Source organism: Podarcis muralis, chromosome 10 (assembly GCF_964188315.1).
Source record: "Podarcis muralis chromosome 10, rPodMur119.hap1.1, whole genome shotgun sequence".
Taxonomy (NCBI): Eukaryota; Metazoa; Chordata; class Lepidosauria; order Squamata; family Lacertidae; genus Podarcis; species Podarcis muralis.
In genome coordinates, this window is record NC_135664.1 from 38654685 (window position 1) to 38682213 (window position 27529).

At 41.1% G+C, this 27529-nt stretch overlaps 1 protein-coding gene across 2 annotated transcripts in view; it reads right to left on the reverse strand.

Annotated features, from left to right (window-relative positions):
* Positions 1-5821: 5821 nt before the first annotated feature.
* The window catches only part of RASSF9 (Ras association domain family member 9), a 37688-nt gene continuing 15980 nt past the window's right edge, over positions 5822-27529 (reverse strand). For both annotated transcript variants that reach the window (XM_028746812.2, XM_028746813.2), the window contains exon 2: positions 5822-8619. In XM_028746812.2, the coding sequence (XP_028602645.2) occupies positions 7353-8619 (1267 nt within the window). In that variant the 3' untranslated portion in view covers positions 5822-7352. The remainder of the gene's footprint in view (positions 8620-27529) is intronic.

Here is a 27529-nt window from a genome sequence, read left to right on the forward strand (position 1 = left end):
ATGAGCAGCCTAAGAAGAAGCATCAATTGCTGCCACATATGCCTCAGTTTTAATTCTCAATCAATACGCCATTAACTAAAATTCTGATGAGCTCGTGTGAGGCAGCCTGTGAATGTTGTGATTCAGACAAGAACATGATAGACGTATCACTTCAACATCCCTCCCCAAAAAATTGTGTCTGGAGACTGTGGTAAAATAATTCCCTTATTAGACACTAGGCCTGTCAGTCACAAAACGGAACAGACACACCAGCGTGATCCACCCGCCCTCTAAGGTCTGGCAAGTTCCTTATAGCACAAGCTTGGGGAACATTTTTTGCAGACACACTGCCTGCAGTTCTGTTTGTTCCTGAAACTCCAGGAGAACCCAGATTTGCTTCTAAGTGATTTTGAAGGAGTCACTCATCTCAGAAATCCCTCTGAATTAGCCTGATTTGGCTCAGGACTCACTTATCAGCTTGTCTTAGATTTTTAGAGGAGGCTCCAAAAGGGCAAATAAGGACAGGGTGAAAGGGAACTTTTATACATCGCACTAGAAGGGTTTCTTTTTGGGCAGAGGGATCCATGTGGCCTTGGAGGGAAATGTTCAGTGTGAAAAGAATGAAAAATCCCTCCATCCCTGCTGACTGTCAATTTCTTCCTTCATATGATCACCAACGAAACAATCAATAGTCTGCAAGCTAAAAAGGTCAGTATCAATACTAAAACCCCAGGCCGTCTTGCTCTGATGGTTTTGACATTTGCTCTAAGTATGTCTAAATGAACCACTCTGCTGAGCAAAACACACCATACATTTAAAGCGTTGTTTCCCCCCAGTGAATCCTGGGAACTATAGTTTGCCCCTCAATGGCAAATTCCCAACATCCTTAACAAGCTATAGTTCTCAGGGTTCTTTCTTTGGGGGGGGGGGCGTACTTGAATTGTATGATGAATAGCCTGGGTATGCTGTTCAACCTCAGCCACAAGATATGCCCATGTTTTCTCTCCAGCTGGGTGCATGAACACATATAAACACACATAATGATTAGTTATTTCTTTATTCCATCTCTACACCTTTTTTTTTTTTTTAGAGGCTTCTTTTCCTTGCTCCTTTCTTCCTGTTACAAAATGAACTCCATTTATTATGAAGATGTGCTGATAGGCTTGTCTTTTACAACTTGCAATGACTCAGTGCTCTTCCTTAGTAAAGTACTCAGCTATGAATACAACATCTGCACCCATAGTAAAATAACCAGTTTGTCCTGCGTCTAAACAAAAACAAAGTACTTCAGAGAGACCTGCCTCCAGCACATAAACAATTTTCATTGTCAATATATTAAGTGTTATATGAACAAATCTTCTTAGCTCAGACTACTGAATGATAAGTGAACCAGAGAAAGCAGCAGCCTGGCTAAAAGTAGCCAGGTAGCATATTATGAAAACTACATGGGTTAATCTTGTCAAAGGGCTACAGAATTAAACTGACTATTGATTATTCATGTAATCCTGTATTTGAATTAATGTATAGATTTGAAGATGTTTCAATTACAAAAGTGTGGTAATGCATTAAACAACTTAATCACATTAAGCATTATTCTAAAATATAAATATATTTTTTTGCTTGTATATTCTCATTTCAAAGTTGGCAGAGATCAAATTCATTCATGAAGCACAGATGAGAGAGGGCGAGATGTGTTTACCTTCTGCTTTAAAAAGTTCGATTTATTTCAGTAGGAAAGTAAAGCATGTGAATAGTAGCTCCTATTGAAATCAATCTACACATATTTATACAGTGGTACCCCGCAAGACGAATGCCTCGCAAGACGGAAAACCCACTAGACGAAAGGGTTTTCCGTTTTGGAGGCGCTTCGCAAATCGAATTTCCCTATGGGCTTGCTTCGCAAGACGAAAGCCCATAGGGAAATCTCCGGGGACCTCTTTTAAATGCTAGCGGTGGGGAGCAAAGCCTTTCCCCCCCACTCCAGCCTTCAGAAGAGGTCCAGGAAGGCTGGCGGGGGCTGAAAGGCTTTGCTCCCCACCGCCAGCATTTTAAAAGCAGTCCGGGATAGCAGGGAAGCGCTTCCCGCTATCCCGGACGGCTTTTGAAGGCAGGAGAGGTCCGCGAAGCCTGGGCGCGCTGATCTCAGCGCGCGCAGGCTTCGGCATGCCGGCAACTCTCCGCAAGCAGCGGCAGCGCTGCCGCTGCTTGCGGAGAGGTCCGCGAAGCCTTGGCCGGACAGCTTTTGAAGGCAGGCGGGGGGGGGGGGAGCAAAGACTTTCGCCCCCGCCAGCCTTCAGAAGAGGTCCTGGACCTCTTCTGAAGGAGGGCGGGGGGCAAATGTCTTTGTCCCCCCTGCCTGCCTTCCCGGGAGAGCGGAGAAACGCAGCGCGTTTCTCCGCTCTCCCGGGAGGGCTTTTAAAGGCAGGCAGGGGGGACAAAGACTTTCGCCCCCCCGCCAGCCTTCAGAAGAGGTCCAGGACCTCTTCTGAAGGCTGGCGGGGGCGAAAGTCTTTGTCCCCCCTGCCTGCCTTCCCAGGGGTTTTTAAATCGCCCCGGACAGCGGAGAAGTCCTCCGCTGTCCCGGGGCGATTTTAAAATGCCGCCCGCCAGCATTTTAAGATCGCCCCGGACAGCGGAGAAGCCCTCCGCTGTCCCGGGTTTTTTTTAAAATGCTGGGGGTGGGAAGAAAAGCCCTTGTCCCCCCCCCCCAGCCTTCAGAAGAGGTCGGGGGACAGACTGTCCCCGGACCTGGTCTGAAGTCGGTTTCCCTAGGAACGCATTAATTAATTTTCAATGCATTCCTATGGGAAACCGTGCATCGCAAGACGAAAAACTCGCAAGAAGAAAAAACTTGCGGAACGAATTAATTTCGTCTTGCGAGGCACCACTGTATTTCAAATAACTGCCTCTGTCCATGGAGGCCTATAAAACAGCCATCATGGGAGTAGTCATGTCCAGCTTCATTGGACATCCATACATTCTAGTGTTATGAGAGAGGGAGAACAACTTCCCTCTAAAAACTTTCTCTGTGTCTTACAAAATTGTATAAACTCATGCCGCCTCTTATTAACCTTTTCTCCCTTTTTTATAATATTTTTTATTAGTTTTCAATTACAACAATCCAACAATAGCCTCATTATAACAATGCCAAATTATAATATAATTAATAATACCAATCATTGAGATGCCAAATTATACAATTTAGGTGCCGCCCTGCATACTAGAATTGATGGTTTGATGATTTACTTTATTTTTGCTTTCCAAAATCCTTATTAACCTTTTCTCTAAATGGAAAAGCCACAGATGCTGTATCCTTCTTCTCATAGGGGAGCTGTTTCATCCCTTTGGTATTTCTCCTTGATCCTTTCTGAACCCTTTCTAGCTCTACAATATCGGTTTTGAGGTGAGACTATGAATGAAAGCAAGTGCTGATCCTTATGCACCAAAAGGACATTACCCATGCCCAAAATACATATATCAGCATGCTCAAATGTAATAATAATAATAATGATGATGATGATGATGATGATGTTTAAGGGGCCAAAAAGTGGTCATAGAATGCTGAAGGCATGTTGTTTAGGGCAGGGAAGATGACTGCAGTATCCTCGAGGAAGTTATGGTGGACTGACTGGGACCTTGAACATGAACATTCCACACTGTAATAACAAAAAGGCAGGATTCTTTATTTCTTCAACTTCACTTTATTTTCAAAAACACATATAGCGCAACTGTAATTACTGCCCATGTACATTTCTATGCAACTGAATGTTAATTAAGTTAAGTTATGAGGCAGTCGTCTAGATAAAAAAGACCTGTTAAATGATCTGTCAGTTACCATAAATATTTTAATTTAAACATCTCTCTTTAATCTGGAGACATAGTGATAGAGCTTAAGAAGTTATTTTGTACATGTTACTATAGGAGAATACAGACAACAATAAATGATTATTAGTTGAGAGGTTTCAGCCTCTGGCCCTGAACAACTAAAGTTATTTGCACTTAATTCCCATTAGCATTAATGAGGCATGTTAGTCATGCTGAAGTCAAGTTCTGTTGATTCCAATGGGATTTCAGCCCAGCTAACTTCTATTGGATTGGGGCCTGTGTCTCACCTAAATTGGTACATTGCCACCATCACAGCAGTTGAGGATCCTCTGTCACTTTATGAGAACAGATCGTTCATGAAAAGCCTAACACACTAATTTATTTTTTACAAAATTAAGTTGCAGAATAAATCTCCCCTGTCCCATTCCTGAAAAACTCATTCCCTTGACCCAAAACTCTGTGATGTATATATGACCACTTGGAATACACCAGAGTTGTTGGACAAGGATGATTATGTAGAAGTGAGTCCCAGACAAAGTTTACTTTCACATTGTGTGTTAGAAGGGCAGAGTCTAGCGACTTAATCACCACTCAGGCATACTGAAATCAGAATGCAAAGTTACATGCCAAGTCTGCAACCTTAAGCATTAGGAGTAAGCCCTGGTAAATTCATTGTTGCATGGCCTATTCGGATAGATGTTTGGTGATAGCTCAATATCACCATGAAAGCATGGGTTACTCATGTTCCCTTTGATCACTGTTCCCAGTTTTCCAGGTTTTGCACAAAGGCAAGAATTACACATCTCTTGGATATGGGTACAAACAACCTTCTCTTCCTCTTTGACTGAGACCTGGTTGCAGGGGATGAGGAAGAAGAAGTCCTTTATTCCTCCTCTGTTGCTACTTTCATGAAAAGTACAAATCCGGTATTACCGGATTCCAAACAATGTATTGAGAGACAATGGTTGTGAAGTAGATGCAGATACCCTTCTTCCTACTTTTTTTTTAGTCTTGTCTCACACTCTTCCCAGAGGAGCACACCTTGGCAATATCTGGTTGCAGGTTAGGTTGTTTATTTGCATAACTTGGCTGCTCCCTATTCTATAATGAACAAATACAAAAACTAGGTTTCCTCAACCTCAACCCTCCAGATGTTTTTGGCCTACAATACCCATCATCCCTGACCACTGGTCATGGGAGTTGTAGGCCAAAAACATCTGGAGGGCTGAGGTTGAGGAAGCCTGACAAAGACTCACAAGAAAGATAGAGAAGGGATGACAATGTTAAATTGGTTGACCCAACCAACAAGAACATTTTAACACATGCCAGAACAACAACAAAAAAGTAGATGTCGGGAGGGAAGAGAAACATCATGGAAGCAGGGTGGGAATCAACTTTTACATTAAATTTGAATTAATTTGATGTTAATTTGTTTGAAAAGCAATAAAAAGTAATTGGCAAAAAAATGAGATGTAGAAAAGTATGTATGTAAAAGTTTGTCCTATTTCTTTCAGTGGGAATGGGGAACTTGTGGCCCTCGAGACATTTTGACTCAAAATACCATTATGCTCAACTGTCAGGGATGGTGGGAGCTGTATACTACATTTCCAGAGCCACAGGTTCCCTGTCCCTCATTGCAGTATGCACTGAAGAAAGTCCCAATGTCTATCACCCTGCACCTCCCCAAATCAAGAACGTATTAACTCTAAAAATTGCAAAGAAGTGTGCATGGGAAGTAAAAACCAGCCCTTAAGTGTAGGTGAAATTCACTCAGTCAAAGAAGTCCTCAAAGTTAATTATCACAAATGTGAGGGCAAGAAGAACTAGCAAACTGCAGCTTGTACAACATGAAAGACCTGAATTTATAAACATAAACTGCAGGAATACATCGGACAACAAATTAATGAGAGATATTAACCTGTTCTTAATATTTGAGATTTGAGAATTACATTGCAAATCGCAAAAAAATAAAAAATAAAATGTTCAGAAGCGTTAATAAATTACTACAAATCTATGATAGCTGGCCAGTAATTTATGTGTTTCCATTAAGACATGATAGTTTAGAAAGCTCAATATTAAAGCATTTAATATCGTGTCAAACAATGCAGCCACATTTTTTTAAAAAAAGGCAGTCAACCAAAAATTCTAAATGAAAAATCTCTTCATAACATCCTGACCATAGCCTGAAGAATTCAGAAAAAGGTTTTCCTTGTCAAGCTATTATTATTAGATTTATTAACCAACCTTCACCTTAAGGTTCTGGGGTGGATTACAATAACATAAACAATACAAATTAAAACCAAACCATAATTTTTAGAAAGGTTTTATCAAGTGTCTTTTTCCAGCCATTTTGAAAACAAACAAACCTCCCAATTAGAATGCAATGAATATAGCTTCTGTTTAGGCATTCTAAATATTTCTATTTTGTTGTTGTCTAAAAGCAGGCTTCTCACACAGGTGTTCCATCTGGCAGCCATGTACTGTAGCCGACCAGTTTTTTTTTAACAGATGGCATACATACTGCTTGAAGCCTGGGTCTAACATTTTGACAGGCCTGGTCTAAAATATCAGTTCAGGAGCTAACGAAATTCATTCTTGTCTATGTCTTCATGCCCAGGACCTTGATATCGGATACATTTTGTTGGACGTTTGCAGTTACAATAAGCAATATACCAAATAAAGGGTCCCAGGTCTTATTTCGTCCTGTGGCAGTGTAAAACGTATTCATTTACTCTTCAGTTGAATAATATGGAGGAAAGAAGCAGCTGATCTGTAAAATGTGCATCAGCTTTAGAGAGATGGAAGACCAATTTTTCAGAAGCAAACAATGGGTAGAGGTGCTCATAAGGAACTACTGCAACTCAAAGTTGTGGAAACTCCTAAATATTGTTTTGTGCATAACAAAGTCCCAGGTATATTGTATATGGAGTTTGTGGTTCATCAAATAATTCCCCTTCCCCCTTCTATGGCTAGGCCTAACCCTACGTTTGTCAGCTTTGCTCTGCACACAGGGCAGGGAAGATCTTTCAAAGGTTATAACATGTATAATGTGATGTCCACACTGGTCTTTTATATGGTCAAGTGAGCAAGGTTATCATCACCAGAGATGTTATAATACATTGGCAGTGGGTTCTATGTAAAATACTGAGAAACAATACTTCACGGAAAACTGGTGTACAAACAGATGATGTACAAATGTATACTGTATAACCCTTAGGGTAGCTGCTTTTCCTGATTTAGATTAAGATTTCAGTTCATCGCCACCAAAGTCTATTTGGTTTTTATTATTATTAAATGCCTCTGAACTGTCCTACAGGAACTTTGCTATTAGGCTGAACGGACTAAATTATTTCTATCAGTAAGTTTAGAACATATGAAAATCAGCTATAATTTTTATTTTTATGACAAGGAGTTCTCTAACTTGGAAGCTCTTATGCCACCAGAACTTGGCCCCATAAGAAGATACCACTTATCTACCTCATCCTAATGTTTCTCCAGGGCATTATATATTACTAATTTGTTCTCAGGAAAGCAAGGACAGTTTTCAGCTATGTAGACAACAGCAACGTCTCCCCTATTGCTGTTTCCGAGTCCTGACTGTGAGTGGAACTGATTCCAGTATCAGAGTCTGTATCATTTATGTCTAGACTAGTCACTTTGTGAAGGAGATCAGTCCCCGTAAAACTCTTGGTGGAAATTTCACTGTCCTTTGCTTGCTCCTCATTAGGTGGGTGCCTGATTTCACTTTTGGCCTTAGCATGCAAAGCATTAAGCTCTTCCACAATCAGTTCATACTCCTTTTCCTTCTTTTGAAGCATCAGGTCCCTATATTTTAACTCCTGCTGGATGCAGTTTAGTTGAGAATGGATCCTCAAGGCATCTTTCATGCTTTTCTCCAATTCGTTCTTGACACTTCCTACATCGGAACTCTCCATTTCCTCCTTAGGCGGTTCCTCTGTCCTCATGTCTCCGCTTCTTCCAATGTCATTAACCTCTCGTTCAATTTCCGCAGAGAGCTTTTCAATAAGCTCTTTGTGGTGCTTTAGTCCTTCTTCCACTTGTAACAACCCCTCTCCTTTGCCCGAGCTTTCTGGCATCTGCTGGTTGCTGTGAGGCATGTCTGCTTCTTCTTCAGCATCACTGGATGTCGCCATTAAATAAGACTCCTGCACATAATTTCCTCCATCACCTTCAAGCTGATCTAGGTGAAATTTGGCTTCACACTGTTCGATTTCTAGATCCAGTTCCTTCATTCTGTTGATTTGCTGGTGAATGGTGTGGTCCTGAGAAAGGATCAAGTGGATGAGAGTCTCTATGTTGTCCCTCTCTTGCAGGACTCCTTCTTGTTTAAGTTTGGCCAGCTTCCGGAAGGTTTTCCTAACAATCCTCTTTTGCTTGTCCACTGGCAACATCTTCATGTAATTGGCCGGGCTCAGGTCCCAGGGTTTTTCAAGATTTGGTACGAGCTTGGCTTCAGCTGTCCTCCACAATGGAAACGGGGGGAAGGCATCTGCCTTGACCAAGACAAAGTGCAAATTAGGCTGCTCTTCCCCCCAGGCTTTCCAGAGTCTCAGCATTTTAGTGAGAGGTGGAAGGACCCTCTCAGAACCTCTCCATTTTTCTATGATGCAGTAATCCTTGGGCTGTCCAAAAAGAAACTTCTTTTCTGCATAGGTGGCTTGATGTTCCTCAAGCAGAGCTTCAATTACTTGAGTGCAAGTTGTGCGCTTTGTCAATCCGCTAACAATTTTCTCTTCCTGACAAACCCAGACCACAATTTCTCGCTCTGTAGAACCCATCTCTTTTTCTGGTGACCTGGAATTAAAGAAAGCAAATATTATACAGAGCACTTGCTATCTCTGAAGCTTTGAACATGATACGTATTTGAGGTGTTTAAACTGTGGGTAGATTTCAACCTTTTAAAACCATCGTGGAGGGTGGGGGTGAGGAAATTCACAAGTTCAAAGAGGTTATGGCTGTGATCTGCATGCTCATTAAAGCTACTCTTTATATTAACATGCGGGAAGTAACTCTATGTAGTTTCACGTTCAATTCTTTATAGCTGTCCATGGTAGCTTGCTAGCTGATACAGAACAATTATGTATAATAATAATAATAATAATAATAATAATAATAATAATAATATATGCAACACTTCCTCCCAAAGGAGCCCAGGAAATCTTACAGAGGAAACTGCAGCCACCTCAGTTTCTGCTCCCAGACTTTGGAACTCCCTTCCTTGATAAGCTAGACTGGCTCCCTCCTTGCTGTCCTTTCGCCAGCATGTGAAGACGGTTTTATTCTGACAGACTTTGAGGAACTGACTGGTTATTTTTTTTGAAATAAAAAGCTTTTAATAGTGTGGCACTGTTGCTAGCCGTACTTTAATAGACTTGCTTTTGTATTGTTTAAATTTTGTTATAGTTTAATTGCATTTGACTATAATCTTTAGTAGGTTTTTAGCTTTCTGTGTTTTATACGTGTTTGTTTTAATTTTTGTGAGCTGCCTTGAGTCCTGGTTCTGGGAGAAAGGTAGGAAATACATACATACATACATACATACAACTACCAGTAGCAAGCAGGGGGAGTGGGGAGGTCACCCTCCCAAGGAAAACTGCATTTACCCTAGAGTACATGGTACATAATTGGCATTATCCAGACACAAGCCAGGTCTGCTCAGCCTTGCACCCCATGTCCCATGGAGCTCAGTAGGACTTGCATCTGAGTAGACAAAGTTATTTTCAGTGGAACTTTTTCTAGAGTTCCCCCATTACTCAGAACTGTATTCTGACAGTGAAAGCTTCTGTGGGAACTTTGTTGAAATGAAGGCTGGAAATCTTTCAAATAAATAAGTGAATACATTTGAATCCTGATCGGGCATGTACAGTGCATTGACAGCTCTTTGCTGCACTTCTTAATGCCATCCTCTTAATGCAATGCAGCAGGATGGTGCATATGTGCTGTATGTGCAAGCATACTCGTCTCTGGATTAGTGAGGCCAATATACTCCTCTCAGGAGTAGTGCTTCAAGGTAACAAGCTTTAATTTATTATAAGGCTGATTATACATCTACAAAGTTTGCTAAGGGTGCTGAGAGTTGCTAGGAGATCCCTATTTCCACCATAGCTACAGTTCCCAGAATTCTCTGGAAGTGACTGTTAAACAATTCTGATAATCGTAACTTTGTGATTCTCAAGAGAGATTGTCCGCAATGAGCATTCTGTACATTGAAAGTGACAGACAGACAAATTTTGATGAAATTGTGGGTGATTTTGCTATGAGGAAGGCTAGGGAGAAAACATTTTAGCCTTACTGTATTTGATGGTTGTAGTTTACTTCCATTTTAAAACGATAACTTTTTAATGACAGCATAAAATAGATTCTAAAAGTGTCACACTGTCAGGTAATCATGATCATATTATTTACACTTCCCAGGCAATATAATTTGTAAACTCAAGGTGCTTTTTTCAGGATAACATAATTACAAAAGTTTTTCAGTGTTAATTCTATGCATTTTTAAAAATCACCATGGTATTTAAGTTAACAATAACATCTTATGTCCTTTAGAGGAGAAATTGAGAATTGCAGAATTTTAAATACCCATCATCATCCTTCGCTTCACTCAATTTTATTTGCGCATAGAGGTCCCCAAGACACCCCCCCCCCAAAGAAAAACACAATTGACACTTAATTTTTGTTTAAGGTTTTTGGCATAATTTTGGCCACAACTTTATTCAAATTACAGCAATGTGAGTGGTTGCTTAGGCATTGGTAGCACTAACTGACCCCGCATGGGGACAGCTCTGACATTTGCACCCCCCGCAAAGTCAGCAAGGGTAAGTCACCTGGGGAGACAGACGGGACTGGGAACCATGCCTCACTTCTCCCCAGAATGCTCCCAGGGGCTTGCGTGGCCCTAGCCCCTTGCCAGGGGGTTTCGTACAAAAGCATGGAAAACCCTTGAAGCAGCAGCATTTTGGAGGGGCAGGCACAGCCAAATCCATACCCCTCCACCAACCAATTCCAAGACCAATGCCTAACCGCAAAGCTTACAAGTTGTGACGATTTGCTACGCAGTAGGCAAAAACCAAGTGGCACACACTAATCAGCCAAATGGACAAAATTCCTACCAGCCCCCTGCCCCAAAGCAAACGACCCCATGACAGGCATAGCAAGGTCAAGCAAACAGCCTAAAATTAGGGAAGGGAGGGCGGGTGATCCAAAGTAAGCAGCGAAAAGAGGAAGTTCCTCACCGCAAGCATTGTATTTAACAAATAGGGCTGTCAATCAACAAATGGCAACATCTAGATTTCCCCAGTAACAGCCCGCCCCTGCTTAAAGGATGGCAAAACCATTTGCCTAGTAACAGTGAGGTGTCTTGTCAGCCCCGCCCACAACCTGTGCTTTCCATGAGGGAGAACACACTTTAGAACACTTCCATTTTCTTCTAGTCATGAGGATGGGGGATTGGGGGGGGGGCTCTCTTCATCTAAATCCAGCCCTGTCTGTGAAGGGAATAGGGGCCTCCTAACAACTCTCAGCACCCTTAACAAACTACATTTCCTAAGCTCCTTTGGGGGGAAGCCATGTAGTAGTAGTGCAGATGGAGTCAGGGAGGGGAAATCCTGAAAAAGACCAATGACTTAGCATGTTCAATGGACACAGAATGCTGACACAGAATGTTGGAGGTGAAGAGAAACCAGAAAACTAGGAGGGAAGGGGTGGATGAAATGGAGTATCTTGAAAGAGGGCTTGGCCAGCTTGCTCTAATCCTGAACAGAAGCACTCCACAGCACAATGCTTCTCTGCAGGCCCCCTTGTTAATATTTGATTCTCAAACAAAGTAACTGACATGGGACTTCTCCCAGTCAAAAGGTCTGTGGAAGGCTGCAAAAAGGCTGTGATGGAAAGGTTGACAGTTGCAAGCGGTTGCTAATCTACAAGAGAAGTCAGCTTGACACAGGTCGAAGTTTAGAAATGTGAAAGTATACCAATACATTTCTCTCAGTACCCACTCAATTTACCCCTCCCTCACACACAAAACACTGGTAACTCAAACAGTGCACACTTGTAAGCCTCCTCCCACCTGTTCTGCACGCAGTCACATTCCCCATTGTTATGCTGTGCCGCACAGATTACACTCCCCCATCCCGTTGGCTTGCTATCCAGAACTAACATTTAACTCCCTAGTTCCCATGCTGCCTTAAGGCTGTGCTGGCTGCTACATAATATTGGTAGCAGCAGCCTAATTCAAAGGAAAGCTGCAGGGATTGGGGAAGGGTTGGTGTGACTATTAAAAGTACGCTTTCTCAAATGTACCAAGTATTTTATAGTCTGAATATTGTCTATTTATGTTTTGCATTGACAGAATTAAAAATGTGTGAAGCACACAGGAACTTTGAGAGCTGCTTTATACTAAGTTCATCTTAGCTCAGTTGTCTGCATTGACTGGCTGTGACTCTCCAGATCTCTTCCAGATGAACCTGGAGATGCTGGAGATTGAAGCTGGAACCTTCTGCATGCAAAACATAGATGCTGTACCACTGAGCCACACACCTTTCCTTGTATTTTTCACTTTTCATCCTGTTTAATGTTTATAACAACGTCATGGTAGTATTGTTGTTTTGCTGATTAAAAAAAGAATGAGTTAGTGACTGTGGGTGTCACCATTGGGTGGCCCCAGAGATCTCAATCTTTTGCAGGAAGCCCTAAATATAGCTTGGCCTCTACAGTGAATGGGAGAGAGTTTTCCAGAGCCTGAGAAGGCTGACACAGGGGACAGAGAGCAGGAAGCCAGAAGAAGAAGAAATTAGTTTGTTGTCCTCTCACTTTTTTATGCCGCAAGAGCTGTGTGTGCTGGGGGTAAGGATAATAAAATCCTGACAGAAACAAGTCAACGTTTGTCCCACGTCCGGAATGGAAATCAGTCCAGCAAATATGATCAGTATTTGCTGTTGACACTTTCTTTCCTCAAATGATACAGATTGTTTTACGTCTCCCGCATCCCATTTGTATTATGTTACCCATGCATTGAAATGAATAGGGTAGATTAAACATAATGGAAACATTTAAAAAATGATTCTGGATCTTTGGGTGACATCTGTGTGGGCATGAGCCAATTGTGCCCAAGTCACTGTGGATCAGACTATTCCCAATCCATGTCCCTTTTGCATTTGTCCATTCCATCTCACTTTCACATCCATCTATGAATTGTTTATTTTAGGGGGGGGAATCCATATTTAAATCCAGCTTTCTTTGAACAGAGAGCTGCATTGCAGCATTTCAAGACACACAAAAGCCAATGGATAGTACTGTATGTTCCATTCCACATGTTTGTCTGGGAGGTACAGGTCATGTTGTTAATTCATATTGCAATTCCAAACAGCAAATTCCTCAGGTATTCCTAGAATTCTGCTGCATATAGAGCCAGTAGTTGTGACACACATTCACATTAGAGACTCATTGTTTTTATGCGACTCATTCGAACAGTCATGAGCTATCATGGAGGTTTTTCTACGAAAAAAATGAAGTGTTGGAGTGACCATCATTTTGGCAAAGTATAGTTCTGCATAGATATAATTGTGAAACAGTGAGCTGCAACCAATGTTAGTCATATTCAGAGTAGGCCAATTGGGTGATTTTTAAGTTTTATTCAGAATAGATCTACTGAAATTAATGGTCCTAACTTTGTCATGTTAATTACTTTCAATGGGTCTACACTGTGTAAAACTTAGTTGAATACCACCCAGTGAAATTAATGGACACGATTAATTCAGACCCATTAATTTTAGCAGGTCTATTCTAAGTAGAACTTGGTTGCCTACAACCCAGTGATACTATTTTATTTTTGCAGCTATCAATTTAAGTACATCGATTCATAACATAGGGAAAGGAAAGAGTGAAAGACCCAGTCTGACAACATTATTTCTGAATGTGTCACCAGATACAAAATAAATATCTGCCACCTTTTGGGATGTTTACATAGCCCGAGATGCCGTATAAATGCCATTCTGAGCTCACAAACTGGCTGTTAAAATAGAACGTATATATAAATTGCAACAGAGGCAACAGGTGAGCACTAAATGTCAACAAATTCTGAGCTGTATTTGCCTTAAGTTTCAGCAATCATAAAAAGTTAGTCCCACAAATGGAACAGAGTTTCTGAAGGTGTTTCGATATTCTGTGGCTAAAATGAAAAGCAAAGTGACCCATGATGATTATGCACATTAACACAAGAGTTATCAAGTACAACTGATAGCTTTACAAATAACTAGCAGGTGCTGATAAAAAAGAGAAAGGAGCAATCTACCAGGAACTATTCAGCTCTATGGAACTATTTGACACCTGTTTGAAATCTCACCTCCATATACCTGACCACAGCAGAAGTGGTCAACCCATCTATTTTATCTAGTATTGCTTAAGATAATAGTACAGGCTGCTGCATTGATACAGAAATCCTGCAAAGCTTCGGGGAGGATATTCTGGATGCCAAGATTTCTATGGGCTTCTATGGCTGAAAAAAATGGAATGCCACCCCTCACCATGTCCCTAAACATTTATTAGTATTTTTCTCTGCTGCACAAATGAATCCATCGATTATATTGTTGTTAATTTAACCTAGGGTCATTTCCATTTGGCACATGTTTTGAATATTCATAGTAGGTCAAAATCTTTATTTCACCAACCAAAGCATCATGAAATAGGGTGAAAGGCTGCAAGTTCTCCAGAACTCTCCATCAAGTTATGGAGTAGACAAAGAACTTTTTTGGGGGGGAGGGGTGGTGGTTGATGGTAGCACCATGAGTTTGCATCTGGTCAATGTCTTAAAATGGAAAATAGCAGGAGGCAGCAGATAGTAGAAGCCAAAGTAGCAATAGTGCCATATGATGTGAGATATTGTTATTGCATCACCCTCCTGGCTATGGAGATATTGCTGCTCCCTGGTATGGGCCAATCAGGTGTTAGCAAGGGCAAATAAGCACAAGACTGGCAGCAGGTGGAGGGGGTATAACACTTGGGCCCACAGCTGCTGCCAATCCATGGCTTCCTCCACCCTCACTGCTGCTCCACCTCATCCTTAGCAAGGGACAGCACCACTGCAGGCAGGAAGGTGCTCCAGTAGTGGCATCCCACCTTACGTAACATGAATGCCATTTGGATAACTCTACTTTTTAGTTGGAGTGGAATTTCTCTTAGGGAATAAAGTCCAATCTTCACAAGATCCTCTTCCTCCAGTTTATGGTTCCGCTGTTCAATGGTGAAATTCAGTATTTTCCACATCACATAAAATATTTCCCCTCTATTCACTTTTTAAAAAACCTAGCATATCACCTTGAATTAATTTCCACATTGGTTGACATTAAGACTGCCTAGGTTTACTTTATTTGTGCTTTCCACCTATCAGAGAACCTGTGTTTTCTCTCATGTGTGAAGATCTGGTTTAATAACAGCCTTAGTAACAGCCGTTTTTTGTATTGGGAGAGATGGGGAAATCGGCTGTTGTTCTGTTGGCCACTGAATAAGGATGAGAAATTGAAGCAAATAACACTATAACAGAATAATTTCTATAACACAAAATAAAATAATTTCTATAACACAAATTGTTAATGGCTACTTTTAGGCACACAACTTTAAGGGTCCTTGAGAATGAAAACCTGGAAACCTCACAAGAGCTAAATAATGGCAGGGAGCAGTAACTTTGCAAGAAATGAAAAGAGCAGTTGTAACATGTGATTATGTGATAAAAGGTTGTATCATACTCTGGCTAAGCATTTTTAAATTCCAAAGGATTCATTTTGAAATGTTGCTCTGCTTCTAAGGTGGTTGGGTGTGCATGGTATATGTCTGTATCTTTAGACAGCTTCCTGGAGCAGCTTTAATCCTAAACAGGAATAGTTGCCTAGAGAGTGGAAATATCTAAGCAAAGGATGGGCAGGAATCTGCCAGGAAATGCTTTATGCATAGGATGTCCTGCTACAGGGCAGGGACTTGTGCCAGATGATTCACTACATTCCCTTCCAACCCCACAGCTGTGCTTCTATGATATACCCACCCTAAATGAAACCTGCATCAGCCTTGATTTCCTTCAGTTGTCATATGACATGCTTTCTAAATTTCATAAACAAATACCAAGAAGAAGTTTAAGGAACCTCCAACTTCAAGAATGCTTGTATTGTTTTGAAGCTAATCTGTGTCACCATTACGGTTCATGTTAAGCACAACAGTCCTATTTTCAGTTTTTAGAGACCCACTATAAGGCTTCTGGTTGTGGCTACTGCTTTTTAGCCTGGGGAACACCTTCACTCTTGGCAAACCCTCCAGAGGTCATATGCCAGTGGTGCATTTGGCCACCATACACTTGCGCACACTCACTCATATACATGCAAAAAAGGTAAAGGTTAAGTCCAGTCAAAGGTGACTATGGGGTGCAGTACTCATCTCACTTTCAGGCCGAAGGAGCTGGTGTTTGTCCACAGACAGCTTTCCGGGTCATGTGGCCAACATGACTAAAATGCTTCTGGTGCAACGGAACACCATTTACATGGCCCCATTCTGATGCAGATCAACTGAGAAGATTGTTCATCACTGGGGATGTCAGAGGAAACTGTTCAAATGCCCTAGCAATCTGTTTCCTTCCATCAACTCAGTTTGCATAGACTTGTGCAAAATAAACCAATTGCAACACTGGAAAGTCAAACCAGATGAAAAGGTGAACGAATATCATAGCTGAATGAGACATGTTTGTACATACCTAGTTATCATCCCCTCTGTGCTCCTCAAATGATTGATCTGATGACTTGGGAGGGAGAGATGTGCTATGTAACTCTGTCCTAGACAAATTGCTGTTGCAGACCAGCCCTTTAATCTTCTCAATAGAGGAATAATAATAATGAGATATGAATACTGAATACAATTATGGTAACAATTTTAAGTTGTACTTGAGAATGTACATTTATTTATTTATTACCTTAAGCAATCTGGAGGAGTCTGTGGAGACAGAGGTTTGGCAAGATACAAAAAAATAAAAATAAAAATGGTGATAATAGCTAGAGAAGGAGGCTGGCAGCTTTGGTGTCTCAGCTGTGCCAAACTAAAGAGTAATATAGGAACCATGGGAGAAACAGCAAACTTGCTTACAGAAAGAGAGAGAGAGATGTAAGAACAGTGGAAATAACATTTTTTTAAAAAGAAAAGTACTCTTATTAGCACCACTTGATCTTTACTATTTTTTTTCTGATAGGGACTGACCTGATCTTCCCTTATCACATAACACAGTTTTCCATGAGCTTTCACACTTCCCAAATGTTTTGATGCAGTTTTCAGTTCAAAAAGCATGCTCAGAACAAAACACATTTTATAATGTGGTCTTAAATAGGTATTAAAGGGTGCAATCATATGATCCGTGGGAGGCCATATGACTTTGCAGGTGTTTCTGTTTCATGTCAGCCATGACACAGAGAAAGGATCACATAGAAAGGGTATGTGAAAGGGTATATAGGAAAAACTTGGCAGAGAAAAGGAAAAGGGCATTTCGGGGACTGATTAGGAGTGGCGTTGGATTCAGTGAATTCCAAGCCCTCCCATTATCTCAGTATGCCATGATGGTGGTAGATGGAATAAATGCCAGCCTTGGACGTGGCATACTAACCCCTCCCAACCTTTTACCCTGGCAGGCATGAGACTGGCTGGGCTTGGGAACTGGTAGTTCTATTGCCTCCTCCAACCTCATCGGTTTGCTTTGCCCATGAGAATTTGAAAACAACAACACATTAACACAGAAATAGGATGAAACGGACTTATGGAAAGCTGACACAGACCAGAAACAGACTGATTCACTCATCCTTAAGCACTATTAGATATTTCATATAAGGCTGATGCAAATATCTCAGCCTAAGGAGATAATGTAGTAAATTTGAATGGAAGCCCAGTAGGCAAGGTAGAAATCCATGAATAGTTACAGAGAAGATAAAATAGGAATGTAAGAAGAGGTTGCCTTGTACTTTTATAATTTCCTGGCAGTCTTCCATGTCTTGATCTGCTTTCCAGAATGGGTAGCGTACCATGGCCTAAGGTGTTTTTGTTTTTTTTGTTTTTTTAACAATAATTACACTTCAAAATGAAATTTGGTAGACAATAAGGAGTATTCACTGACACGGCTCCAATTCTAAAATAGAATCTCAGTGGCTTATTGTTCCATATTTGATTATGCAAGACAGGGTGAGCCTTGGATGACCATTATGATAATCTGATATGCTGTCCTTTGCTTAACCAGGAGTAGTGTCAACAGCAATTGTTGTTGAAACGAAAGCTATTGCAGCAACAGATGTTCTCAAATTCCAGAAGGCTCCAAGTTCAATCCCTGAGAAAGACCCCTGAAACCCTGAAGAGTCACTGCCAGAGTGTAGACAGTACTGAAGGAGATGGAACCAATAGTCTGATTCAGTGTAAGGCAGATTTCTGAGTGTTTCCAAAAACTCTGCCACCACAGTAGCTGGATAGGATTGGGAAATGTTTCTGTTGCAGGTTCAATCCCTGACAAACCATGGAGAGATGGTGCTAGTCAGTGTAAACAATACCAGTCTAGGTGGATCTATGACAGGCTTCCTCAAACTTGGCCCTCCAGATGTTTTGAGACTACAATTCCCATCATCCCTGACCACTGGTCCTGCTAGTTAGGGATCATGGGAGTCGTAGGCCAAAAACATCTGGAGGGCCGAGTTTGAGGAACCCTGATCTATGGCCTGACTCAGGAGGATGTCAGCTTCCTATGTTCCCTCTGCTCCTACAGTACATCAATCATGAACCCACAGTACCCATGCAAGTAAGGCACTAATCAACAGCTGATGACAATGGGAATGTCAGACAATGTCATCCTACCTAGGTTACGCCCCTTCCATATAAAATCCACAAGAATGCAGGTGGGAAATCTCTGCTTAGAGCTTCTTGTGGTCTCATGGTTAGCAGGGCTAAATGGAGGCTTCTCAGGAGAAGGCCTCATGTTTTTGAGATACTCTCTGTTACACACAGAGACATACAAGTTCAGAACACAGACTGCAACACGTATCTAGTTATATATGTCGGAGATGAACAAGCCCTGCTTCAAGAGGGAGGGGTGAAAGCCATATGGCTAAGAAAGACTGAAAGCTACAGTAGCACACAGGAGGCAACAGCACCAACAGACTATTCACTCAGTAGGAAAGAAAAGACTTTGTGAAACAGGCACTGTGGATTTGAGCTCCACTGCTGAGAGATGCTAATGCATCCTTCACAAGGCAAAGCCCAACTTTTGGGCGTGCTGACAGCAAAAATAACATTAATTTATTCAACAGGTAATAGAAGGTAGAGTTCCATGGATGCAGGATGGGGGACCTGTAGCCTTCCAGATGTTGTTGGGGCTCCCACCATTCCAAGCTAGCAGGACCAAGTGTCAGGGATGATGGGAACATCATCCAGGAACATCTGCAGAGCCACAGGTTCCTAGCCCTGCACTAGAGCAACTCATAAACTATAGAGCAGACAAAAGAATGCCTTATGATATGATTATGTGTATTCTCCTAGCCAATGACACAACCCCTTGCCAGCCTCTCACCCATTCCATATAGAACAGAACTGAAGCAGAAGAGGATTTAGGAGTGATTGTATCTGCCCCAGCCTGCACAACCCTGGATTTATTATCATTTACGGTCATTTGGTTTCCTTTACCGCTTCTTTCATGTAAAGCATGCTATTAATTCAAAACTTATCAAGCAGTGCCATGCAGCTGTAATATCTCAGACATCTGTTCTTTGTCATCTCACATTTCAGAAAATTAAGTCAGTAAGATCTAATATCGTATGGTCTTTTCAGGCAAATTACATCATAATTCTTTAATTATAGCTAATCCTGGTAATACCCAGCAAAGAAGCTCTGAACTTAGCTTCTGCTTGTTCAGTAACCATTTAATACCATAAGGGGTTGCGTTTCTTTGTTCTTCTGTCCAAAAATGGAGCTTATGTAAAAATAATGATTATTAATAATGAGTTGCCTCATTACATATGTTTGCATTAAGAAATAAGCAGCTTCCATTGCCATTTGAGGACTGATTCTACATGTTCAGAAATATAATATGGTATGGCTCTCCTAGGACTGCGCCATTTCAGAATGCATTTCTACACAACGAAAACGAAGCCATCAAGGTAAGGAGTACTTGTCAAATGTTGTGTCTGAACTGAAGAGAAGACAACATGTATGTATTGCTATATAAATAGATGTTAATGGGAAGCAAAGGTCTTCTGGTGAGTCCCAGCTCGGAAACCTGTGAAGTTGGAAAAGAGAGGGACCGAGAGAAGACACATAAACGACATGTATTGTTTGATCACCACTGAGTAACAAGAAGCAGCTAGCGATGGGTGGGGAATCCATGCACAGTCAGATTTTCACTCTTGTACAGATTTACATATATGCGGTGGTCCAGTGGCTGCCTGTCCATCTTCATTAAAAAGTAATTTCAGCCACCTAAGAGCAGCTACCTGGTGTGTGGGGCTCCTGTTGCTCATGTGTGTTGAAATCAGTAGAGCAAATCCCACGGGGATTAACAGGTCTTGATGATATGCCTCACACTCTTGCAGAAATTTAGCATATTTTATGTGCATTTTACATTAAAATCTCCCTTAGAGTTTCGGGGGAAATTCAACAACAACAAAATAAAATGTGTATAAAATACACAAAATTCCCCATGGGTGATAGAACACCATCACTTAAATGGACTTGCTACATTGATTTCAATATGTGCAACAGCAGGAGACCCATTTGCTAGTTAGCTGCTTGTAGGCTGCTGTACTTACTTTTTGAACACAGGTAGGCATTTATCGGAGCCACCTGGCAAGCAGGTGGGAATTTCCCCTTTATTTTGTACATTACATTTGTGTAGATTTCTAAAGAATTATACAGATTTGTCCTCAGAAACCCGCACAGCAATGGGATGGATTGGACTCTATTCCCATTCTGTGATGAGCTGAATTTTAATTTAATTTTATTATTTATTAAATATAGTCATCGCTTGCCACCCAAAGGTCTCCAGGCAACTCACAGCAAAGAAAAATATACAATATATAATACCATAGTGTATCATACAACAAACACCCATGGAAAAACAAAAAAGCACACATATCAGCTTTATATAGCCGTACCTTGGTTCTTGAACGCCTTGTGACTCAAACCTTTTGGCTCCCAAACGCTGCAAACCTGGAAGTGAGTATTCCAGTTTGCGAACTTTTTTGGAAGCCAAATGTCCGACGCGGAAGCTGCACCAATCAGAAGCTGCACCTTGGTTTTCGAACATTTTCAGAAGTCGAACGGACTTCCGGAACAGATTCCGTTTGAGAACCAAGGTATGACTGTAGTAGCAAAAAAGAGTAATAATACTCAAATGATAAACAAAGCAATGCTTTGATCCACTAGCAAATAAACAAAACCTCAGCCTCCTCCTAGTCTAAAAATCACGCACATCAAACCAGCAATTTCCCCCATTTAACTTCCCCACCCCACCCTGAAGTCTGGTGTCAAGGCCAGTTGTTACAAAGCAGTGGTCAGTGGGTCTAGTGTCCTCCAGGGATGGTCTGTCATCTCTCCTCTCCCTTCGGGGGCAGCAGTAGCAAAGCAAAGCAGGAAGGTGGTAACAAAAGTTTTGCCTGCTTTGCAGTTGACCCAGCTACTGCTCCTCTCCTGCTTCAGTCTTGGCCCCTTCCCTAGAGGCAGCCCAAACAGATCTGGCGTTAGGACATGTCTCTCCTAAACTCAGGTGCTGCAGCTTCAGTGCCAACCCCCACCCCAGATAGTATAGTATACTAACTAGCTGCCGCTTAAAGTAAAGTTTCTAAGATGAGATCACTTCTACTTTCAATCTATAGAAATCAAAGACATATTCAGGTCTGGCTTTCCCCCTGGAGTTGTCCCTATTTTTTATACTGCAAAAACTAAATAAATATGGATTTATCAAAGGGCCTTAAGGCAGAGCTGTTCAAGTTATGACTGCATTTTGTTTGAAACTCAAAGCTTTTCAAGCTCCATGCTTATGGGGTGGTGAAACTTAGGTATGCTGGGGATATTGTTTGTTATGGTATTTTCACTTTCATGCTGGAGGTAAAAAAAGAGCTAAAATGAAAAATCTAAGGGAGAGAGAGAGAGAGAGAAAGAAAGAGAGAGAGAGAGAGAGAGAGAGAGAGAGAGAGAGAGAGAGAGAGAGAAAGAAAGGAAGGAAGGAAGGAAGGAAGGAAGGAAGGAAGGAAGGAAGGAAGGAAGGAAGGAAGAACATGTACACACAGAGAGAGACTGAATACCCACATTACTATCTTAGCTTGTTTCCAGCAAGTTCTGGTAGCATACAGATGAAGAAGATACAGTGGTACCTCAGGTTAAGTACTTAATTCGTTCTGGAGGTCTGTTCTTAACCTGAAACTGTTCTTATCCTGAAGCACCACTTTAGCAAATGGGGCCTCCTGCTGCCACCGCGCCACCGGAGCACAATTTCTGTTCTCATCCTGAAGCAAAGTTCTTAACCTGAAGCACTATTTCTGGGTTAGCAGAGTCTGTAACCTGAAGCGTATGTAACCTGAGGTACCACTGTAATCACATTTGCCATACTCATTTTAGATACCTTATGATGGAGATGCAGGAATCAAACAGGTACCGTATGTGAACAACTTCTCCAGCTGCCTGGATCAAGCGCACAAGCCTTGGTTCTCTGGGCTTGACTAATCTGTGATGACTTTTGTGCTCTGAGGCTAATGCAACATCTCAGCGGATAGAATGTTCAAAGCCCACAATGTCCGAGTTGCCTCAGATGCTGTGAATCTTGGTAGCAAAGTTCATCTATTTCTGGTCTATCTCGAACAATCAAACAGCACTGCAAACGTACAGATGAAATAACCTGTTGTTTGATAGGAAAGAGTATTTTCCATGGTCTGTTGGAGCACTATGGCCAAAGAGCAATGAACTAAGGAGAACAGTGATGCATAACTGAATCTGGATTTCATTGCTTGAGAACACATACCCCCAAATACTTTACAGGGATAAAGCTTGAACAAATAGTCGGCCTGAAAGGAGTTAGTCTGAACAAAGCACTGACCTTTGATGCAGTATGTTCCATGTTAGGTTGCTATCTGGGCAGTTACTCCAGGAAACTGACATGTTTGCACTTCAACATTTCAATATCGTTTACGCAGCATAACATAGTAGCTCAACCAAAGCACATTCACAAAGGACTCAGCAAAGAAGTTAGGCAAAATTATTCTTTAAAACCACCCTGATTCTGCACACATTTAGGCCATGTTCACACCATACATTTAAAGCACTATGATACCACTTTGAACAGTCATGACTTCTCCCAAAGGATTCTGGGACTGTAGTTTATTAAGGGTTCTGAGAGTTGTTAGGAGAACTGTATCCCTCAAAACTACAAAGTTCCCTGTGAAGAGGGATCGGTTGTTAAAAAACCAATCTGAGAATTGTAGCTCTGGGAGAGGAAAAGAGGTTTCCTAACAACTCTCAGCCCCCTTAACAAACTACAGCTCCCAGAATTCTTTGGGGGAGCCATGATCGTTAAAGTGATATCATAGTGCTTTAAATGTATGGTGTGAATGTGGCCTCAGAAACAAGTCCTACTGTTTTCCACAGAACACCCAAGTATGTGACTAAGAATGGAATGGGGACATTTAAGAATAATTAAAATCTTGGCCTGAAAGTCTTCCTGGAGGTAAAAAATAATAATAAATGAGTAATTACTGAGAGACCACATGATTAATTATAATTTAGTTTTTAGGATAACTGACTGATGAAAGAAGTGAGCAATGGAACTGCTACATATTTTGCCATGATAAATCAAAATGGATTGTATCTGACCAAGTTTTCCTCGAAGTAGACTTACTAAAATGAATGAACCAAAGTTAGCCATGACTATTAATTTCAATGGGCTTACTCTGACTAGAGCTATTGTATACAACCCAATGCACTAGCAAAATGCTCTGGAAAGCAAAGGGGTTTAGTGGATGGTGAGCTACAGAGTTTTGCCATGTACAGCAATGCAATATACTGTATGCCAGTATGGCCCCTCTCAGGCTGCCCAGTGTCGGGACTAGAGATGTGTAGGCTTTTTCTCTTGTGCAACAGAGTCCCTAACCATTCATTTATATGGGATAAAGTAAAGGTGCGTGCTCTTTGTGGCTAGAGCTAAGCATGCTGTCCTCGCTTCCTCGCAGAGAGAGTAGTTTATTTTTATTTATTTGCCTTTCCCCCAACAATTGCCAAAGGCTGCATCACATTTCATTTGCCTCATAGAAATTAGGCAGTCAGTATGAGTCAAATGGCTCACCACAAAACTGTGCCAATTGAGACTGCATGCAAGGACATGCTTAACCTTTCAAAAATAAGTCATTGTAGTAGTCAGAGGGCCTGGGACTCTTCTGAGTATGCAGAAGCGGAAACCATTGGTTGCTTCAACAGTCTTGTAAGGACATCAGGATATTATGGGTTTTTTCTTTTCTTTTATATGCTTCCTGTGTTTTTATATTGGTTTTAGGTTATGGTTTTGTTTCTTTTGATATATTGTTTATTTTTCAGACTATACACTGCTTAGAGTTTTTAAGAATATGAAATGGTTGACAAATTCTTTTAAATACATGTAAATAAACAGGAGTATGGATGCAGAATAAGCTAAGCAAATCTATTTTATTTATGTATTTATTATTTCCATTTTTAGACAACTTACTATCTGAAGATCTTGAAGCGGTTTACAATAAATTGAAACACAGGTATGAGTACAATCAAAACCATAGCAAATGATTGACATAAAAGTGAAATGGCTACATATACTGTATCAATAAATAGAAACACAATGTTGTTCTAAATAAAGCCAGAAACCCCAATGGGCTCGTGCCCCACTCACCCTGCTCATCTCTTATCTCTCGCCCGAGAGCACCAAGTTTTATATCGGAGCAGGCTTTTACCCTCATTTGGTGTTATAAACCTACTTCCCTCTATGCACTCCCAACTACATAATCGTAACAGGCTTGGTGCTGCACAACCTCAGCTCCTGAGAAATCAGCACTGGTAGCAGAAAATAGCAGATTCTTTCCAGAACAGGTACCCCCTCCCCAAATTCTCCCCAGTCTAATGTAAGTCCTGGGATGGGCTTGCCTGTGATTAACTCAGCTCTTCTGAAATACTGATTTAGATTAAAGAATAGATACGTCACATGCAATGCAGTCATGACAGTTATCGTTGACTGTACAATTACCCCACTATCCTCTCAGCTATATCCAAAGGTGTATGAGGACTGGGATTCACTTATCACATATGCACAATTTGTAAGGTGCTCTATTAATATGAAGGGGGGTTTTAGTGCAAAATTTACAGTGCAATATCCAGCTTAATTTCTCTAGACAGATATATGCTAAAAACACTGCCCATAGGCTGAGTGCAGTGAGCACTTGTTACACTGCTGGTTTTCATTCCAGTAATGGCTCTCGATCTGCAAGTCTACACTGTTAGTACATCCATTCCTCTTCTTTACTTGTCACAAAAAGTTTGTTTACACCATGCATCCTCTACCCTTAAGGTAACACTGCTGGGGGTTTTCTTTGGTAATTCATACCTGGAGCTCAAATCCAGCCACCTGTCTGACACGATGAAATTCATTCTTATGTATGCAAAGGCACTGTAAGGTTACTGGCAATCATTCCAAATATCTTATTGCAAAGAAGGCAAAATGCCAACAGATAAGTTGAGTGCAGTGTCACTCCTAGATTGCAGCCTAAACTGCAGCTAAGAAGAGCCTTGGATTTATTTTCTACAAAAGTGCAGGTGCTGCTGCTGCTGCTTTTATGATCCTCCTTTCAGCCTAAGGTCCCAGGACACATAATTGCAAGAGTAGTTTTAAAAAAATGGGACAAAAACATATTTTACACAAATAAGTAGGAAGCCTCGGAATTACAATTATAGATTTAATTATAGTCTACACAGACTCTACTAAGGAAAACCAACAACCATTATGCATGTTCTTGCTTGAGGGGGGAAAACAACAAGAAAACTATACATCATATTTCCTCAAACATAGGGCTGGACAGAAAATAGATTGTGGTCCATTAAGCAGTTTCTTGATGGACAAGACAAGAATGATGGACAAGGTGGATCTTCATCTGACCTAGCGCCACACAGTCACACCATAACCTAATGTATTGGCTTCCGATCTATAGATCTTTCCAGCAGATGTTTGGGCATTTAGTGTGGTTTCTTTCTTTGCTTTTTCTAAATGAAGTCCTTTATTTATATCTTTTTTTAAAACAACAACAACCCAGCTTATATAAATGTTAATCAGATTTTATTTTTGTTACTCATAAATTTAAGGCAGTCAGATGGGTGGGATAATAATAATAATAATAATAATAATAATAATAATAATAATAATAATGGATTTCCCTATTTTCATCAGGGAAAGGTTGCTGGGAATGCTATATGACAATGGCTCTATATACATCTTCACCATTTGGTGGCATCTCACCATAAAGAAAGTTAGGTAATATGTTTCCCTCACAAGATGATCTAAATTCATCTTCATAATGGGCTCCTGAGATCTGAAGCAATAAAATATCCTTTGAATTATTATTATTTTTCCCTGTAGCGAAGACAACAAAGAAGCTAGTATGCATAAATACACCTGTTCGGACTCCACTCTCATCTCCACCCCAATAAAATCTGGCTGCCTTCCAATCACCCTTGAATCAGTTAAATTATGTAGGAATGTCTTGTATCAAAGCTGAGGAAAAGAAAATGGATAGGCTCATGCCTAATTTATTTTGAAAGTGACCCAATGGCCCTTCCACCTGCTGGGAGGAAACTAACCAAACCAGTCTTTCCCTTGGAAACAGTCTACGAAAATAAAGCCTTTAGGGACCTGTTACCATATACTATACTGGGGTCCAGGCCAGAGACCTTTCAAAAGCTATCTAGTTTATCCTTCCTTTCCGTTCCTGCTAGCATGGTCCTTTCCTTCCTGAGGCAGCTTCATTTTTCTAGAGGAACGAATGGACCATCCCTACCAGAGGCAACTCATATTTTCTTATCTCTGTCAAAACACTGTCCCTCTGTTTCCTGTGAGTGTCAAATCTTTACATCACCCATGATCGAGAAGGGCATGTCAACAGGCTGGGGTAGCCAACATGGTTCCCTCCTGTTGTTGTCTGGCTCCAATTCCCATCAGACCCAGCCAGTATGGCCTGTGCTCTGGGATGGTGAAGTCCAGCATCATTTGCACCATGTTGGCTATGCCTGAGCTAGGACCTCTGAACCTTCAAAATAATAGGCTCAGGTAAAATGATTGTGTGTAGGGTTGCCATATTTCAAACAGTGAAAATCCGGACAAAAACATTGTTGAGCTTTTTTTAGTTTTGCCCAAACTTGTTGACTATTTTCTATAAAAACGACACTACTGACATGGGTTGCCATCTGTCCAGATTTTCCAAGACATTTAGCCAATTTCTGCCTGGACACTACTGACAAATGCCATATTCTAGATATGTCCAGGAAATTCAGCAACCCTAATTGTGTGCAGCTTCAAGCATTGGGCTTTTGGTGGAAGTTCTTCCTAAACATTTTGAGATCCATTGCCCCACATGTTCCAAAAGACTTCCTTTTGCTGAGCACGTTTTTAGTTCAGGCCCTAAATTAGGAATCCTGCAAACTAAATCATTAC